This window comes from Peromyscus maniculatus, chromosome 5 (genome assembly GCF_049852395.1).
Source record: "Peromyscus maniculatus bairdii isolate BWxNUB_F1_BW_parent chromosome 5, HU_Pman_BW_mat_3.1, whole genome shotgun sequence".
Classification (NCBI taxonomy): domain Eukaryota; kingdom Metazoa; phylum Chordata; class Mammalia; order Rodentia; family Cricetidae; genus Peromyscus; species Peromyscus maniculatus.
Window position 1 is genome coordinate 20631139 of NC_134856.1, and position 18843 is coordinate 20649981.

The 18843-nt window shown below is 42.1% G+C and overlaps 1 protein-coding gene and 1 long non-coding RNA gene across 2 annotated transcripts; one reads left to right on the top strand and one right to left on the bottom strand.

Moving 5' to 3' along the window:
• Positions 1-14189: 14189 nt before the first annotated feature.
• Positions 14190-15999, bottom strand: LOC143273266 (ral guanine nucleotide dissociation stimulator-like). The gene is made up of 3 exons (XM_076571831.1): positions 15650-15999; positions 14990-15198; positions 14190-14752 (listed from the first exon to the last, which is right to left on the bottom strand). Exons 1-3 carry the CDS (start codon positions 15652-15654, stop codon positions 14724-14726), a joined length of 243 nt encoding a protein of 80 aa, XP_076427946.1. The 5' UTR covers positions 15655-15999; the 3' UTR covers positions 14190-14723.
• Positions 15948-18603, top strand: LOC143273268 (uncharacterized). Its single transcript, XR_013051193.1, has 3 exons — positions 15948-16180; positions 16301-16428; positions 17457-18603. It is a non-coding gene; the product is annotated as an uncharacterized LOC143273268 (long non-coding RNA).
• The last annotated feature ends 240 nt before the right edge of the window (positions 18604-18843 follow it).

Genomic DNA, 18843 nt, shown 5'->3' on the forward strand with positions numbered 1-18843 from the left:
GTCTGCCAGCCAAGTGGAAACCTGCTGAGGCAGATAGACTAGAGACAAAAGTTAATATTTATGAACTTGGGCAGCCTGGAGAGATGGCTCAGAGGTTACGACCACTGGCTGTTCTTCCAGAGGACCTGAGTTCAAGCAAGAATTACAGTTACAATATCTAGTCTATTTATAATATCTAGTCTATTTGTATTTGGCAAAATTAAAAAGATATCCTATCTATTCTATATTTGTTAGTCTAAGGTTTCTTATCTAATTTTTTCTCATAACTAAGGAAAATTATAACTATCTAGTCTTCAACTACATCAAAGACCTCAGAAAGATATAATATTACCTGAGAAATGAGAGAAGGATGAAAGCAACTTTTAGGAGTCTTGCAAGAGTAGACAGAGACACCTGGCAGCCTGGACAGTCATCTAAAGTTCTTCTGTAAAATTGGGGCATCTGTCTTCAGCCCATAGGTTTAGAGTCTCTCAGCCACTTCTCGCTGTGTCCTATAGAATGTCTGGCAGTTTTCTCTGAGAAGCAGGAACCTGAAGGACCATTTTGCCAAGCAAGTTCAGTGGTCACCTATGGGTCCTGCATGTCCAGCCGATCAAATAGTCCAGGCAAGAACAGTTCCTTTCCCAATTTTAGGATAATGGAGTAGTCTGTGGCTATATTATCTGGGCCAGTTGCCTTGAAACCATTCTGGATGTTGGATCATCTGGGCCATGGTGTTATCGGAGACCTTTCAGGGGGTCTTGACTGGTCAAACTTGATGTATCTTAATCTGGAACAAATCCATAGCCTCTTGCTTTCTGTGGAAACGAAAGCAGAGCCTCCTTTCCAAAGCAACATATCTTTAGATCCAAATTTTGAAGTCAAGATACCTTTAAAATATACATATTGGTTTAATTCAACTGCCTTTACAATCAAATGTCTCTCTACAGTTAAAAGTATCAAAAGCAGCATGATCCAGATTCTCTGTGTGAAATCCATCTTTATGTGACTTATTTTTATATTACTTTTACTTTCTCTTTAAAGACTTTATTTTTTTAAACTTTGTGTTTGTTTAATATAACTGTCTATATTCCTTTTCTCTTGCAAGCCTACGTACATTTTTACACACATTGTAAACCATTTAAAGTCTTGTTCCATCTGAATCTGTCTTATTGTGTAACTTGCTTTAAACTGCAGCAGATTAAGGGCGTGTGCTACCACCACCGGACTTCTGTTTATGGCTGGCTATGACCTCTGATCCCCAGGCAAACTTTATTTATTAACATACAAATAAAGTATCACACCAGCACACATAAAGTATCCCCACAGCTCCACGGGTCTCAGCCACAGACGCCTGGCCGGAGCAGCAGCCCATGCTCTGCTGCTGCTTTCTGAAGCTGATTCTTGCAGTTGTTGGCTGCTTCTCGAACTGCCATGTTTGCAGTCTGCTATGGATGCTGTTTCTGCATCCCAGGTTGGGAAAAACCTACTGTACTGTAAATTAGTTTTTTTATTAAACCTCCACCACATAATCCTCTATTTAACCCTCACCATGTCCCTAGACCTAAAGCCTATATCCTACCTTATTATACCTAAGTCTTTCTTAAGCCTACACAATATCTTTATGCCTAAAGCTTATTCCACCTTAATATGTAAATCTACATTTCTATGATTTACTTTATTTACACGTCTTATTTAAACTTACATTTACAACTAGCATGGCCTTTTACTACATGTATTCACAGTAAGCATTTAGACTCACATCCAACATTTACACTTTTCATAAACTCACATTCAACATATACTTACTTATACTTCTTACAAGTTTATATTCTTAAGGAAACTCTATAGGACTACCTTAGCAAAGATACTTTTTACTCTTAACAGAACTAGCTTACACTAGGAAGAATCTCTTAGCAAACTCTCTACAGGGCTACCATTAGCAAATATCTAACTTAGCAAACAACTAAAAGAGCTTTCTTGACACCTAGAAGAGATTTAACATCTTCCAACAAGACAGAGAATAATTTTCTACAAACTTCATTTAGAAAATAGAAATAAGAATAAACTTATCAAACCCAAAAAGGAAGAAAAGAGAATGAGAAGAAAAACCTTTTAAAGGGCATAATATATTTCTATGTGACTCCACTGCCCTTATAAGTAGCTTTGTCATCCAGCTACCGTAAAAAACATTCTGTGAAGCTATTAGGCAATATCAGGCACTTTCTCAAAGGAGCCTGTACAGCCAAAAGCATCACAGCTGAAAGTTCCATATCCTTTCAGTTTTTCACTGGAGCTGACACTCAGCAAACTCTCACTTTTCCTCCTTCTTAATTTTTTAAAAGCTGTTTTTTAAGTTTACCTTGAGCAGTTTTTAATGATATCAATGTTACTCATGAATCTTAAACACAACTCAATCCCATAAGTATTTTTTTGTTTTAATTCTCTCCTGTGAGGCAAGCTGTTTGTTTGCTCTCAGCTTTCTTGGGAAGTAAATCTAAGCTTTCTAGCAATGCTTAGGAAAGGAAATTCATTTTGAGCTGAAAAAACAGTTTCTGGGCAATATTGCCATTTTTAGCTGCAAATCTACATTTCCCAGAAAGCCTTTCTCTGTATTGGCCTGCTGTGATGAGATACCATTTAGACTCCATTTCCCATAATTCCTTTTGCATCTGAGAGCCAACTTCTGGCTCCTTTTACTGGATTTGCTTTTGTATTGAAAATCAAGAGCAAAAAAGCTTTTTTCTTTACTTCAGGAGATTTATTGAGTCAAAAGATTTCTGTTCTCCCCGAGCTGGCCTTAATAGGTGTTTTTCTTTCATCTGGTACCAGCTCCAGATCAGAGTCATGAGCACACAGTGAGGCAGGCACTCCTGATACCAAAATTCCCTAGATGCTTGCTCATCTGCCCCAGCCTGTCAGTGAAAAGGAATGAAAGCACTCAAAGCTTTCCTACAGCTCCTTCAGAGAGACTTTCCCTCATAGATCTTTATCTCAACCTGCTTGTTCCTTCCTCCTTAGATGCAGAGCTTCAGATGTCTTAGACTGCAGCTCTGTTCCTCCGCTCACTGCTTCTGGAGGTAGGGGCTTCTCTCCCTGAATCTGCCTCAGACTCTAGCAACTTTCCCCAGGTCCTACACCTCTCCAGGAGGAATCTGTCCCTTCTCCGTCCTGTCCTGGCTTGGATCTTCCCTCAGACAGAGTTCCTGACACTGCATCACAGTTGCAGGCGCAGCTGGGCTTTACTGCTTCCTCTGCCTGACTTTCCTGTGTCTATGGCTAGGCTCTAGCTGTAGAGGGATTTCTGGCTAAGGTCCAAAGTAACTGCTGTTTTCCCGGCTTGAAAGAAAGACAGAACTTAGCAGAGAAGTTTTGCCCTGTTCCAAGAGGATTGTTGTTTTTTCCTATAGCGAATCACAGGTGATTTCCCATACTAATATCTCCAGGTGATTCTTATTTTTACCTTTACAGAAAGAGAATCTGAGAGAGAAAGTTCTGAAAGGGTTTTACTTTTTTTAGAGAGAGATTAAGTTTTTCCCAAGAAAGCTTTCAGTTTGAGAGAGAACACCACCAAGTTTTCCCCAAACTTCTAAACTTTGAATTATTATTACACCCACATTGCCTCGGGGAAAATTACTTTGTCCTGATGCTTGGGACCAAAAGCTTCCCACAGGAGTCTTTTTCTCTCTGTTTCTTCTTCTAATTTTTCCCAGTTTGTGTTCATAGCCCCACAGTTAGAAAATTAAGGACATAGTTTCTCTGTCTAGTTGCTTATCATATTCTACTTTATTCCCAAATTTTTCTTTACACTATATTCCTACATCCTACTTTTCTAAGTTTTTTCAACACTCTATTACTACAGTCTACCTTCCTTATTTTTCATAGATAGAAATTAAGAGAGAAACAGAAAGAGAGAAACCTTGATAGAGAAGATTCTATGCTGCAGCCTTACAATTGGACATCCTTTCAGTCCCTTTTTCCCTTTTCTCTTGAGGATAAAACTCCCTGACTCATTTTACTTCTCTTTCTCACTACTAAACTGGACCAGTCCCATGTGGTAGTATTTTAATTGTACTGAAATGTGATTTTGATTGTATGTTAATAAATAAAGTTGCCCGGGGGTCAGAGCTATTAGAGCCATAGACAGAGTGTGGCGGTGGTGGCACACGCCTTTAATCCCATAGATCTCTGTGTGTTCAGGGATACAGCCAGCATTGGAGACATATGCCTTTAAGACCTAGGGGGCTGTACATTCAGACAGTGATGAGGCAGTCACGTGTTTGGGTTTACAACCAATGAGAAGGCAGAATGACTGGAAAAGTGACTTACAGACAGGAAATAGCTCTCTTTTCGGGAAGCTGGGACAGGAGGAGGAAGGGTGAGATTTTAGCTCTGAGCTCTGACCTCTTGGCTTTCTCTTTTACATTGTTTCTGTGTTTCTTATTTAATAAGACAGTTCGTTACATCTACAGTCCCACTGATTTCTGGCAGGACCTAACTTCTACTTTCACCAAGTACTCTGGACTTTTTTGTCTTTTTTGTCTTTGCCCCTGTTCACTGGCACCATCTGTGGGGGGTCATCCCACCCCCACTTTTCCCTAGGGTACTCTTGAATAGGAACAGCAGGAAATATTAGATAGAAGTAAAGAGGGGAGAGAAACAGATCGAAAATACAGAATAGCCTTAGGAGGGCCTGGATCCTAACTCATTGGGTTCTGACAGTCTCTGTCAAAGGGCTTTTAAAGGAATGCCAAGGGCTGGAGCAAAAGACCTCCCCCCCCCAGCACAGCCAAGTGCAGACCATCTCAGACACCTGGTCCTCAGGCCTGTGGTCCAATCATCCTCTCTGTGCAGGCCTGCTGGGTAAAGCCACGAGGAACCTAAATGGGCTCCCACAGGCAGAGAAGTAGCTTCACCAGTATACTGGATTGTTCCATGTCAACTTGACACAAGCTAGAGTTATCAGAAAGGAGCCTCACTTGAGGAAAAGCCATGATGAGATCCAGCTTTAAACTGTTGTATCAATTAGTGATTGATGGGGGAGGGCCTAGCCCATGGTGGTTGGTTCCATCTCTAGGCTGGTGGTCCTGGGTTCTATAAGAAAGCAGGCTGAGAGACAGACAGGCCCGCGGCAGCCAGCAGAGGCAGACAAGCAGAGGCAGGCAGGCCCAGTGCGGAGGCAGGCAAGCAGAGCAGGCAGCAGCCAAAACACAGTTGCAATAAAGACCAGAAACTGAGCGATTTCCCGCTGAATAGCTAGTGAAAACAAGCTCGTAATCAACAGCTTGGAACAGGGATGCCTTTAACCCCAACACCTGGGGAAGAAGCTATCTCTGTGGAACGGAACCAGAACGAAACTGAACACTCTGTCTGAGGCCAACCCAGGGCCCAGCTGCTGATCCTGCAAAACCCAACAACTTGGAGGTGTTGGTTAGACTACCCCGCTCAGCTGAAATCCATCCGGGAGAGGATTCAGATCCCTACAGTTTGAAGTCTGAAGAAACAAGATCAGCTGAGGAGTTGACAAATGAACAAAACGTGACCTGGGAACACAGAAGAAGGCACTGCCCAACCACCAAACCAAATCACCAGAAACATAAGTATATACTTCACCAACTGAGATCAACTGCTCCTGAAGAAACAGCCCAATAGCACCAGTTTAGCCAAGAACTCCTAGTGAAACAAGACTAAAAATTAGAACAAGAGAGGCACTCTCAGACACAGACACCACCTGCACCGCACAGAGGAAAAGATGAGTAGATGCCAGCGCAAAAATACAGGCAACAACATAAAGACCTATATGGCAATATCAGAACCTAGTGATTCTATACCTGCAAGACCTAAACATACCAAGACAGAAGAAACAGAAGAAATCAATCGTAAAAATGACTTTAAGAAGATGATAGAGGCCCTTAAAGAAGAAATAAAGCATTCCCTTAAAGAGGAAATAAAAAATTCCCTTAAAGAGGAAATGAAAAACTCCATTAAAGAGGAAATAAAAACTTCCCTTAAAGAGGAAATGAAAAACTCCCTTAAAGAGGAAATAAAAAACTCCCTTAAAGAAATGGAAGAAAAAAACGAACAAAAAATGGGAAGAAATCAAAGAAAGCCAAGAAAAAGCAATAAAACAGATGAAAGAAACATTCCAAGATCTGAAAAATGAATTTGAGACAATAAAGAAAACACATGCTGAGGGAATGCTGGAAACAGACATCCTTACTAAGCGAACAGGAACTGCAGAAACAAGCATAACCAACCGAATGCAAGAGATGGAACAGAGAATCTCTGACACCGACGACACAATAGAGAAAATAGATTCGTCAGTCAAAGAAAACACTAAAGACAAAAAAGTTGTAACACAAAACATCCAAAAAATTTGGGACACCATGAAAAGACCAAACCTAAGAATAATAGGGATAGAAGAAGGAGAAGAATACCAACTCAAAGGCACAGAAAATATATTCAACAAAATCATAGAAGAAAACTTTCCTAACCTAAAGAAAGAAATACCTATGAAATTACAAGAAGTTTAAAGAACACCGAATAGGCTGGATCCAAAAAAAGTAGTCCCCTCGCCACATAATAATCAAAACACTAAACATACAGAACAAAGAAAAAATATTAAGAGCCACAAAGGAAAAAGACCAAGTAACATATAAAGACAAACCCATCAGAATAACACCCGACTTCTCAATAGAGACTATGAAAGCTAGATGATCATGGACAAATCTTATGCAGACACTAAGAGACCACGGATGCCAACCCAGACTATTATAGCCAGCAAAACTCTCAATCACCATAGGCGGAGTAAACAAAATATTCCAGGATAAAACCAGATTTAATCAATACCTGTCCACAAACCCAGCCCTACAGAAAGCACTAGAAGGGAAAATCCAACCCAAAGAAGCTAAACACGTCCATGAAAAATCAAGCAATAGATAATCCCACACCAACATACACCAAAGAAGGACAACACAACACAACCACAAAAAATAACAGGAATTAACAATCATTGGTCATTAATATCCATCAATATCAATGGTCTCAAATCACCTATAAAAAGACACAGGCTAACGGAATGGATAAGAAAACAGGACCCATCCATCTGTTGCATACAAGAAACACACCTTAACTTCAAAGACAGGCATTACCTCAGAGTAAAGGGCTGGGAAAAGGCTTTCCAAGCAAATGGACCTAAGATACAAGCTGGCGTAGCTATCCTAATATCTAATAAAATAGACTTCACACTAAAATCAATCAAAAGAGATCAGGATGGACATTACATATTTATCACAGGAAAAATCCACCAAGAGGAAGTCTCGATTCTAAACATTTATGCTCCAAATACAAAAGTACCCACATTCATAAAAGAAACACTACTAAAGTTTAAAATGCACATCAAACCCCACACATTAGTAGTGGAAGATTTTAACACACCACTCTCATCAAAAGACAGATCTACCAGACTGAAACTTAACAAAGAAATAAAGGACCTAACAGATGTTATGACTCAAATGGACTTAATAGATATATACAGAACATTCCATCCTAACACAAAAGAATATACCTTCCTCTCAGCACCCCATGGAACCTTCTCAAAAATTGACCACATGCTTGGACACAAAACAAATCTCAACAGATACAAAAAAATTGGAATAACCTCCTGTGTCTTTTTTTTTTTTGGGGGGGGTTTTCGAGACAGGGTTTCTCTGTGTAGCTGTGCGCCTTTCCTGGAACTCACTTGGTAGCCCAGGCTGGCCTCGAACTCACAAAGATCCTCCTGGCTCTGCCTCCCGATGCTGGGATTAAAGGCGTGTGCCACCACCACCCGGCACCTCCTGTATCTTATCAGACCACCATGCCTTAAAGTTAGACCTCAACAACAACAAAAATTACAGAAAACCCACAAACTCATGGAAACTGAATAATGCCCACCTGAAACATCAATGGGTCAAGGAATAAAGAAAGAAATTAAAGATTTCCTAGAATTCAATGAAAATGAAAGTACAACATACCCAAACTTATGGGATACTATGAAAGCAGTGCTAAGAGGAAAATTCATGGCTCTAAATGTACACATAAAGAAGATGGAGCAATCCCATACCAATGAATTAACAGCACAACTGAAAGCTCTAGAACAAAAAGAAACAAACTCACCCAGGAGAAATAGACACCAGGAAATAATCAAATTGAGGGCTGAAATCAACGAAATAGAAAACAAGAGAACAATACAAAAAATCAATGAAACAAAGAGTTGGTTCTTTGAAAAAATCAACAAGATAAACAAACCCCTAGCCAAATTAACCAAAAGGCAAAGAGAGAGCACCCAAATTCACAAAATCAGAAATGAAAAGGGAGACATAACAACAGACAACAAGGAAATCCAGAGAATCATCAGATCATACTTCAAAAACCTGTACTCCACAAAAATGGAAAACCAGGAAGAAATGGACAATTTTCTGGATAAATACCACATACCAAAATTAAATCAAGACCAGATAAACCATTTAAATGGACCAATAACCCCTAAAGAAATAGAAACAGTCATCAAAAGTCTCCCAACCAAAAAAAGCCCAGGACCAGATGGTTTCAGTGCAGAATTCTACCAAACTTTCAAAGAAGAACTAATACTAATCCTCTTCAAAGTGTTCCACACAATAGAAACAGAAGGAACACAACTAAACTCTTTTTATGAGGCTACAATTATCCTAATACCCAAACCACACAAAGATGCATCAAAGAAAGAGAACTACAGACCAATCTCCCTCATGAACATTGATGCAAAAATACTAAACAAAATATTGGCAAACCGCATCCAAGAATACATGAAAACAATTATCCATCACGACCAAGTAGGATTCATTCCAGGGATGCAAGGATGGTTCAACATACGAAAATCAGTCAATGTAATACACCATATAAACAAACTGAAAGAAAAAAACCACATGATCATCTCATTAGATGCTGAAAAAGCCTTTGACAAAATCCAACACCCCTTCATGATAAAGGTCTTAGAAAGATCAGGAATACAAGGAACATTTCTAAACATAATAAAGGCAATTTATAGCAAGCCAACAGCAAACATCAAATTAAACAGAGAGAAACTCAAAGCGATACCACTACTAGATTCAGGAACAAAACAAGGCTGTCCACTCTCCCCATATTTATTCAATATAGTACTAGAAGTTCTAGCTAGAGCAATAAGACAACAAAAGGAGATCAAATGGATACAAATTGGAAAGGAAGAAGTCAAACTTTCACTATTTGCAGATGATATGATAGTATACATAAGTGACCCCAAAAACTCTACCAGGGAACTCCTACAGCTGATAAACTCCTTCAGTAAAGTGGCAGGATACAAGATCAACTCAAAAAAAATCAGTAGCTCTCCTATACACAAATGATAAAAGGGCTGAGAAAGAAGTCAGAGAAACATCACCCATTACAATAGCCACAAATAATATAAAATACCTTGAGGTAACACTAACTAAACAAGTGAAGGACCTTTTTGATAAGAACTTTAAATCTCTAAAGAAAGAAATTGAAGAAGATATCAGAAAATGGAAGGATCTCCCATGCTCATGGATAGGTAGGATTAACATAGTAAAAATGGCAATCTTACCAAAAGCAATCTACAGATTCAATGCAATCCCCATCAAAATCCCAACACCTTTCTTCACAGACTTGGAAAGAAAAATACTCAACTTCATATGGAAAAACAAAAGACCCAGGATAGCTAAAAGAATCCTATACGATAAAGCAATCTTTGGAGGCATCACCATTCCTGACCTCAAACTCTACTATAGAGCTATAGTAATAAAAACAGCTTGGTACTGGTATAAAAACCAACATACGGACCAATGGAATCAAATTGAAGACCCTGACATTAATCCATGCACATATGAACACCTGGTTTTTGACAAAGGAGCCAAACTATACAATGGAACAAAGAAAGTATCTTCAACAAATGGTGCTGGCATAACTGGATCTCAATATGTAAAAGACTACAAATGGATCCATATCTGTCACCATGCACAAAACTCAAGTCCAAGTGGATCAAAGACCTGAACATAAATCCAATTACACTAAACTTAATAGAAAAGAAAGTTGGAAACACTCTTGAACGCATTGCCACCAGAGACCATTTCCTAAATATAACACCAACAGCACAGACCCTGAGCACAACAATTAATAAATGATTAATAAATTAATAAACTGAGAAGCTTTTGCAGGGCAAAAGACACAGTCAATAAGACAAAAAGACAGCCAACAGAATGGGAAAAGATCTTCACCAACCCCACATCTGACAGAGGATTGATCTCCACAGTATGTAAAGAACTCAAGAAACTAGACATCAAAATACTGAACAATCCAATTAAAAATGAGCTAAACAGAGAATTTACAAAACAAGAATACAAATGGCTGAAAGACATTTAAAGAAATGCTCAACATCCTTAATCATCAGAGAAATGCAAATCAAAATGACTCTGAGATACCACCTTACACCTGTCAGAATGGCTACGATCAAAAACACCAATGACAGTCAATGTTGGAGAGGATGTGGAGCAAAGGGAACACTCCTCCACTGTTGGTGGGAATGTAAACTTGTACAACCACTGTGGAAATCAATATGACGGTTTCTCAGAAAATTAGGAATCAAACTACCTCAAGATCCAGCCATCCCACTCTTGGGCATATACCCAAGGAATGCTGATTCATACCATAAAGATACATGCTCAGCTATGTTCATAACAGCGCTATTTGTAATAGCCAGAACCTGGAAACAACATAGATGCCCGTCAATGGAAGAATGGATGGAAAAAATGTGGTACATATACACAGTGGAGTACTACTCAGCAGAAAAAAAACAGTGAAAGCATGAAATTTGCAGGCAAATGGATGGAACTAGAAAAAATCATCCTGAGTGAGGTAACCCAAACCCAGAAAGACAGTCATAGTATGTACTCACTCATAAGTGGATTCTAGATTTAAAATAAAGAACAATCAGACTACAACCCACAGAACCATATATATATATATATATATATATATATATATATATATAGAGAGAGAGAGAGAGAGAGAGAGAGAGAGAGAGAGAGAGGCTATATATATAGCATGGAGGTCCCTAGGATGACTGTGGCTTATAATAAATTTCGGTTTTACTCAATTACTGAGCAAGCCTCAATGAAACATCTCACTATTAAGGTAAGAATACATACTCTATCAAGATGATAATATGAAAATAATTAATTAATTTTAAACAATAGAAATAAATAAAAATAGAAAATTTTGAAATATTAAACAAACAAACATTTTACTAAAGTTAAAAAAAGGGAGAACTAGGGATTCATTATTCCTCCCCACATTCTATTCTTTCCCTTGTTTTATATATTTTAAATTTTTTTATCGGTGGATTATGCTGGAGTTTCTTGGTGGATCTGCTGGATGATCTGATGCAGATAAGCACTGGAGGGCTCCTGTTGCAAATAACCCTCTGGAATGATGGAAGGATCTTTCTACTAACACGTGGAGGAGATCCGATCTAGTGTTGGTGTGGCCCCAGAGTTTGGTTTATGTCTTTCCTCAGGACAATGAGGTTTCTCTTTGGATTCCTGAGCACTGAACGTGCTCTGTGGATGCTGCTGAAGCCCAACATGACAGAGACCTAATGGGTCATCATGAAAAAATCTACCCTTCTGATGCCAATGGAGATTGAGGGCCCAATATGGCCAGCTTTGGCAAGCATTAATGTAAGCCTAGGAACTGTAGCCATGAGATTGGATTCTCCAGAAGAGCTGCCAGCCAAAGTCATTCTTGGATCAAGAAAAACGGGCCTTGGCGGTTCGTGTTCCTAGAGTTGTATCCATGCCAGTGGATGTCCACACACTCCAGAAGAGAATTTGACATTGTTGCTGCCGCTGTTGCTGTTATAACAATGGCACACAGCGCTGCTACTATTTCTGGGATTACCATTTTATAATTGCTTACTACAGCTAGCACAGTAGAGACCCTGGCAACAAAAGTAGCTACCACAGTTAGTTAATCTTTCATTCTATTGGGCATGATAAATTTAATTCAGTAGTTATATACATCTCGATTGGCTTTGAAAATTATAAATTTATAAACTCAAGATCCAGTTGCTTTTGGGATACTATCTTACAAGAACTCCAACGTACAGTATGGCTCGATAAGGAAGGGAATGGCTCAGTTGCCTTTAGCCTACTGGCTATGGGTGAGATAGGACCTCTGTTGGTCTTTTCTGTATCGAACACACAGATTGCAAACCCAGTGCCACTTTGAGATCTTTGGCAGCAATTAACCATGCAGTTCACACACGATTGAGCAGGTATGACAATGAGTATTCAGAGACGGGTAATGCCTGGGGGCACTCACCAACCTAAGACAGAGCGCCTGTGTGGCCTGGGCAGGTGTCTCCATGACGGGTAAGGTGACCTGCTGACGTCCCACGCAACCCAAGTCAGAAGCTCATATTTTAATAAAAGGGGGACCTGCAGGGCGCCCTGGCCCCCATTTTGGGTAACTGTTGCCTTGCTTGCGGACCTTGACCTTGATATCCTCCCAATGCTAATTCCCTGCCAGATTCCACCCTCCTGAATGCCTAAGGGAAGTTCCTTGTCTGTGTATCCTGAATAATGGGTGTTGACAGCTTAGATGCAAGATTGTAAAACATCAGTAACGAACTTCTGCCCTCTGGGCTCCTCCCATTGTGCTGTAAGCCTGTAATTAAGACCTCCTCCCTCCTTCAAGAAATGACATTCGACATTTAAAATTAAATATATATAATTGAATAAATACTGCGAATGTAATCTATGAATACCACAAATGTGATTAATATCATGAGTGTAATTTAAAAAATAAATTAATTAATTTAAAAAAAAAAACCCTCACCCTGAGAGCTCAGGGCTGTTCTCCTCCACCCACTGTGTTGGATGTTGAAAGTGGACCAAGCCTGGGCTTGCTTGTTATCAATAAACCCCTATGTGTTTTGCATTGAAAAAAGAAAAAGAAAAAAGAAAGCAGGCTGAGCAAGTCAGGGGACGCAAAACAACAGAGGAGTCTTCTGAGGGTGCTGAAAACAACCCCAAATTAGAGACCTTGGCCTCTAATCTAGCTCTTTATAGGGCTAGAAGTAAATCTCTAAATTTCCACAAATATTTCACCATCTTCAATTACCTGTACGATCTTGTCAAAGACAGTCCACTGCCCCTGCTCTGTTGGACTGGCACACTCTGACTCCACGTTCACCAGGAAGTCTGATCTGGCCCAGGCAGGATGGAGATCTCTCAACAGACTTCCTGCACAACCTGCCCCCCCCATACACACATTCCATCTCACACTACATACACCTCGCTGAATCTCAACTCCCAAGCTATGATGTGGACTCTCTGATGTCTGGACATTTGCCTCTAGAGAACGGAGACTTGTGTGATCTTTTCCCATGAAAAATGTCATGGTGACTGAAGGGTGGGTTCCCTTCATCCCTCAGAAGCTCTCATGAGCAGGTCTGTGGCCCCTATAAGTGCTGCACACCCTGATTGCCTTCACTGGGGAGATGAGCACCTTAGCTGCCCCAGGTCACATATGTGGGACAACAGTTGGGAGTCATCAATGGAATTGTCGTGAGGAGAGCGACAGAAGCATGGTGAGTGGCACTTGGATTGTTTCCAGGCCATATTCATAAACACAGGAGGAAATGTAAATAAGACCTTGACATTGTTACTCATAGACTGTCCCAAAATTGAAGAAAAGCTAAGAATTACTTCAAGAAAATCTGCATGGTTTAAACATTGTCCATAGCATCCAACACCCCTGAAATCTATGGCCACTCCTCCCTTCACATTGTGTCTTTAATATGGGAAATGGTGTGTGCCTAGCCTTGTGCACATGGGAAGCAGGGACCTGGTGACATTGCAATTTGTCCTCATCGGACCCTGAAATAGTGCTGCTACTCAGCTACAGGAGCCTGAAACTAAAGCAGAAACCCTTTGAAGGACACCTGGTCAGCCTGACCTCTAAGCACATGGCCTAGCTCTTAGGACCCCAGCAAATGGCAGCCAGCCACAACTATCTGTACTTCTAGCACCTCTCTCAGGCATTCACCTGGTCTCTGTCAAGGCAGTGGCTTTGCCTCCCTTTCTCCAGGATGGTCTGTCTCTATGTAGCCCCTCACGGAACCAGTGTGGTCTGCTTAGGGAAACTGCTAGGCCCTGTACAAGCATGCTGAGGGGACATCACAACCACAACTTAGACAATGAAAAACCAACGAACAATTTATTAAAACCAATACTTAAACTAATACAATATCGAAAATAACTAGAACAATAAAAACAGTTACTCGGGTTGGGGAGGCTGGCTGTGGGGCTGAGAAGGCTGGGGGTTCAAATCCAGGAGGGATTCTGTGGGGAACACAGAACTGGTGCTGTCTGCAGAGCAGGTGCTGATGGTTCAGCAGAAGGGAAACGGGTGGCAGGGCCGTTCCCTGGGGAGGTAGACGCACTGCAGCAAAGTCAGATGTGCAAAAGCTGCAGCATCTGCTGACATGCTGACACTCGGTATCCACAGCTGCTAACCCACGTGGTGACCCAACTGCTGCTGCCACATCTCACAGGAGTCACAGAAACTTCTGCTGAGTGTTGTGGTCTCCAGCTCTGGTGTAGCTGTCTTTGTTGTTGGTTAACAGACCTCAAGCTCCAGATCTGTGCATGTGTGGCTCCCCAGATCTAAAGATGTGAGGCTGATGTAGGCATATCTAGAAGGGGAAGAGGAAGTGGAGTGCAGGAGGAGACAACATGCCCAGGATGAGACCTCCTTCTCAGCCTTTCCAAATACAGAAGAGGCCATGTTGGCCTGGAATCCCAGACCGTATTCTATAAAAGGACATGTGCCCAGGCTAGAGTCCAGTAACAGCTCCTGCAAAGAGGAGCCTCTCAAGGATCCCCCCAGCTCTCCAGGTACTGAACCTCCTGACAGGGTGTCAAGCACCTACCTGAGGCTTCCTCAGTGCTGGCCTCTGAGTCACTGGCCACCTCTGTCTGCAGCTGGGTCAGGAGTTCATTGAAACGGTTGAGAACATCTGAATGGGGAATGTTGACAATCAAGTAGTTCTTCACTTGTTTCAGAATGGACAGGTCTGATGCCTGGCAAAAATCCTCAGGGAACTTCTCAATCCGTATATCCAGGAAGATGGAGATGGTGCTGGGTTAGGAGACAGACAGCACAGTCAGTGGCCTGGACTCTTCATTGCTGCCCCTCTCAAGGCTCCGTGCATGTGAGACTGCAAGGTAGAAGATCTCCAGCCCTTATGCAAATGAGCACAGTGAGCAGGGCTGCGAGGTCCATGTGAGCAGGAAGCTCCACACACCCCTTTCTCAGGCTGTAACTGAGCACAGCTGACCAGGCCTGGATGACATGGGTTAAGATCATGGTAGAGTTTCAATGGGGCACCAGAGGTCACAGGATCCTCCATATTCCCACTAGCAAGGACCCTGCCCATGCAATTCTTCTCACTCTCCAGGAAATACTCTGACATCAGTATGGTAGAAAGCAGGAGTCTGAGACCCAAGCATCGGTCATCCCTGACCCTTAGAACCCAAATGACCCGACTCTGGAGAGCCAAGGCCTTTCTCTTGCTGCAAAGCCCACTTACTCCATAACTTCTTCATCCTCTTCACAATCAGGGTAGAAGTATGCATACCTGGAGGAGACCAGGAAGGACGTCACCTGTAGAGTCCCAGGTCCCCATCCAAAAGACCTCTAGGGGGACATTGATACCTGGAGAGGAATCCAAGTCCATCGCCTAGAAGTCCTGTCTGCCCTCAGAATTATGAATTCACCCTCATACAGTAAGTAGGTGCTTCAAATATGTTTGTACAGTGGGTGATCACAAACATCTCTATCCAGACATCCCAGTGCACACGAGGTCCCTTGGATTACCCTCCAGGGGTAATGTCTCCACTCTGGACACATCTCTATTCGGTACTCTAATAGGAATTCTAGAACCTCCTTTACTGTTGAGATCAGAATGGCTCTGACCCCTCTAAGATTGCCCCCACCTCCCATGTTCTGAGTGCGCTGAGGTCAGGCTGTTCTGTGGATGTTTTGCTGTTTGGTACATCTCGTGGTTTGGCAGATGTGGCTTCCTGGGGCATGCTGACCATTCCTTGACCCTGGGTGCCTGGTAAACAATTTTGTTTGTTCCTCCTGAAAGGGTATATAAGATGGGAAAGAAAGAATAAAGAGTCCTGATGCTTGCAACTTGACTGGTGTGTGCTGTGTTCATCCCAACTTCCCTCGCCAGGTTTCAGGCCCAATTGCGGTGCAGACGCGGAAAGTGGAGATCTCACCAAGACCTGGAAAGAGAGGTTTGAAGGACGGGGTCGCTTCTGGGCTAGCAAATGGAGTGAATTGGGGATACGAGTAATTAAGGTAAGGTACGTACCATGGGGAACGCTACAAGTAAATCTCACATGGCCACTGAGATCACTAAGGTTTTAAAACAGCAAGGAACAGAAATTAAGCGAAGTACCGCAGCCACATTTGTCACAATGGTTGCAGAAGTCAGTCCTTGGTTTTTAACTGGAGGGGGATTGAATATCCCTGACTGGGAACAAGTGAAACAGGACTTACAAAGGCCCTTCATGAGAGGGGCCCAGATAACTTACCTATAGCTACGTTTTCCTTATGGAGATTAGTTAAAGATGCCTTGCTAACAGAGAAAGTTAAAGTACAAGAACATTTAGCTGAGGCTACTAGACTTTTTAATGAGGTTCAAGAGGAAGAAACTAAGAAATCTGTAAGTGCTGTTGATGAGAAATCAGATGTGTTATGGGGCACAGACACCGAGTTGTCAGAATCAGAAGGAGAGGACTCGGAGGAGGAGAGATTAGAGCGAGCCAAGAAGTTAAAGAAAAAATTAAAACAATGTAAAGTGACACCAAAAGTCAGTTCAGGCAAAGAGGATGCTGTCGGCACTCAGCTGTCTGCGCCACCTCTACCTCTGGCCTATGAGGAGGAGGATTGGAAATAGCCAAATGTAAAAGAGTGTCCAGGAGTAGCCTTCCAAAGTTCAGGTGCCCATGCATTCCCGGCCATAGAGACAGATGAGAAATGCTGCTTCTGATGTATCAAGTGAAGCCAGAGACGGTGTATTAGAGTCTGGTAAAAAAAAAAATCCCCCAGTTCTGATGCCTGTGGGGATACATAGCCCCATTTTCCTTCTATTTATACTAGTAATTGGACTACGGGCCATACGTTGGCTCGTATACCTATGGATAAAACTTTAATGATTCTACTCCATATCATCCTGACTTTTGAGGAGTCTGTTAACGTTAATTATTCTTCTGGGAAAAATTTTAGCATTTCTTCCTTTCCCTGTTTGTTAGCTCCTTTCCTTTTTGGGGTGTGGAATGATACTGGGGTGGGAGGGGGTGCTTTATTAAAATGGTTCTGATCAGAATTGCAGCCTTAGCAGTTGCTGGCTTGATGAAGACAATGTGTCAGTTATGAAGAATTCCTGCTGATGCCGATGGAAGCATCTTCCCAGTTTCCTGTCCAATTGCATAGAACAAAAAGAGGTTTTGGAATCACTGTGTCCATTGTTACTGTTGCTGTTTCTGCTGTTGCTGCCGCTACTGCAGGAATTGCCCTTTCTCAACAGACCCGGCAAGCTGATGTGGTGAAAAGAGTCTCTAATGCTTTGGACATTCAAAATCAGATAAATGGACATGTACATTCTGGACTGCCAACACTTAATCAACAGATGGTGTTGGTACAAGAACAATTAGATTTGTTATGGACTCAACAACATTCAACCTGCTCTCAGATGTACATATCTATGTGTGTGACCCTGGGGAGGGTTGTTGATGCCTCTCATGAAGTTTGGAGGCTGAGTGGGTATGTACAGGGTCCTTGGGTATGACATTTGTGGATTTTGCTGTGCAGCTTTTTCATGCCATACAGGCCATTGATGATGCCAGAGTTGTTCCAATTTCGGATATTGGATGGTGGGGTTGGGTGGCCCAGGTTGGAGGCTGGTTTCAAAAATGGTCAAGATCACTTGCTATGGCAATCCTAGGATGTCTTAGAATTTGGGCATGCTTCTGGGCCCTCTGCCAACTTAAAACGCAATTCACCACTCATGCAGGGTCACCCGACAGGCCCTGCTAGCTGTCTCAGCACACACTGAATCCACTCAGAAGCTTGATAAACAGTAACCAGAGACGGGGAACTTCCTAGGATAGCATGGGCGCCTAAGACAGGAAGTATGGAGGGCACTTTCCTATGACGGGTAAGTTCATGCTACCTGGTTGACCTAAGACAGGTGCTGCTTAAATAAATAAAAGGGAGGAGATGTTGGGATCAGAATGGCTCTGACCCTCTAAGATTGCCCCCACCTCCCCTGTTCTGAGTGCGCTGAGGTCAGGCTGTTCTGTGGATGTTTTGCTGTTTGGTACATCTCGTGGTTTGGCAGCTGTGGCTTCCTGGGGCATGCTGACCATTCCTTGACCCTGGGTGCTTGGTAAACAATTTTGTTTGTTCCTCCTGAAAGGGTATATAAGATGGGGAAGAAAGAATAAAAGGGTCCTGATGCTTGCGACTTGACTGGTGTGTGCTGTGTTCATCCCGACTTCCCTCCCCAGGTTTCAGGCCCAATTGCGGTGCAGGCGCGGCGCTTTACAATAGAAGTGCTTTGGTCAAGGCTCAGAAAAACTGGGCCAAGGATAGAGAGCTTCTTGAAGGTGCAAAGAACATCCACACTCATTAGAGTCTCAGCTCTAGACACACCAGTCCCTATGGCCAAGCCTGGAGGAAGCACTTTCTGACTTCGTACTGTTGGGTCCT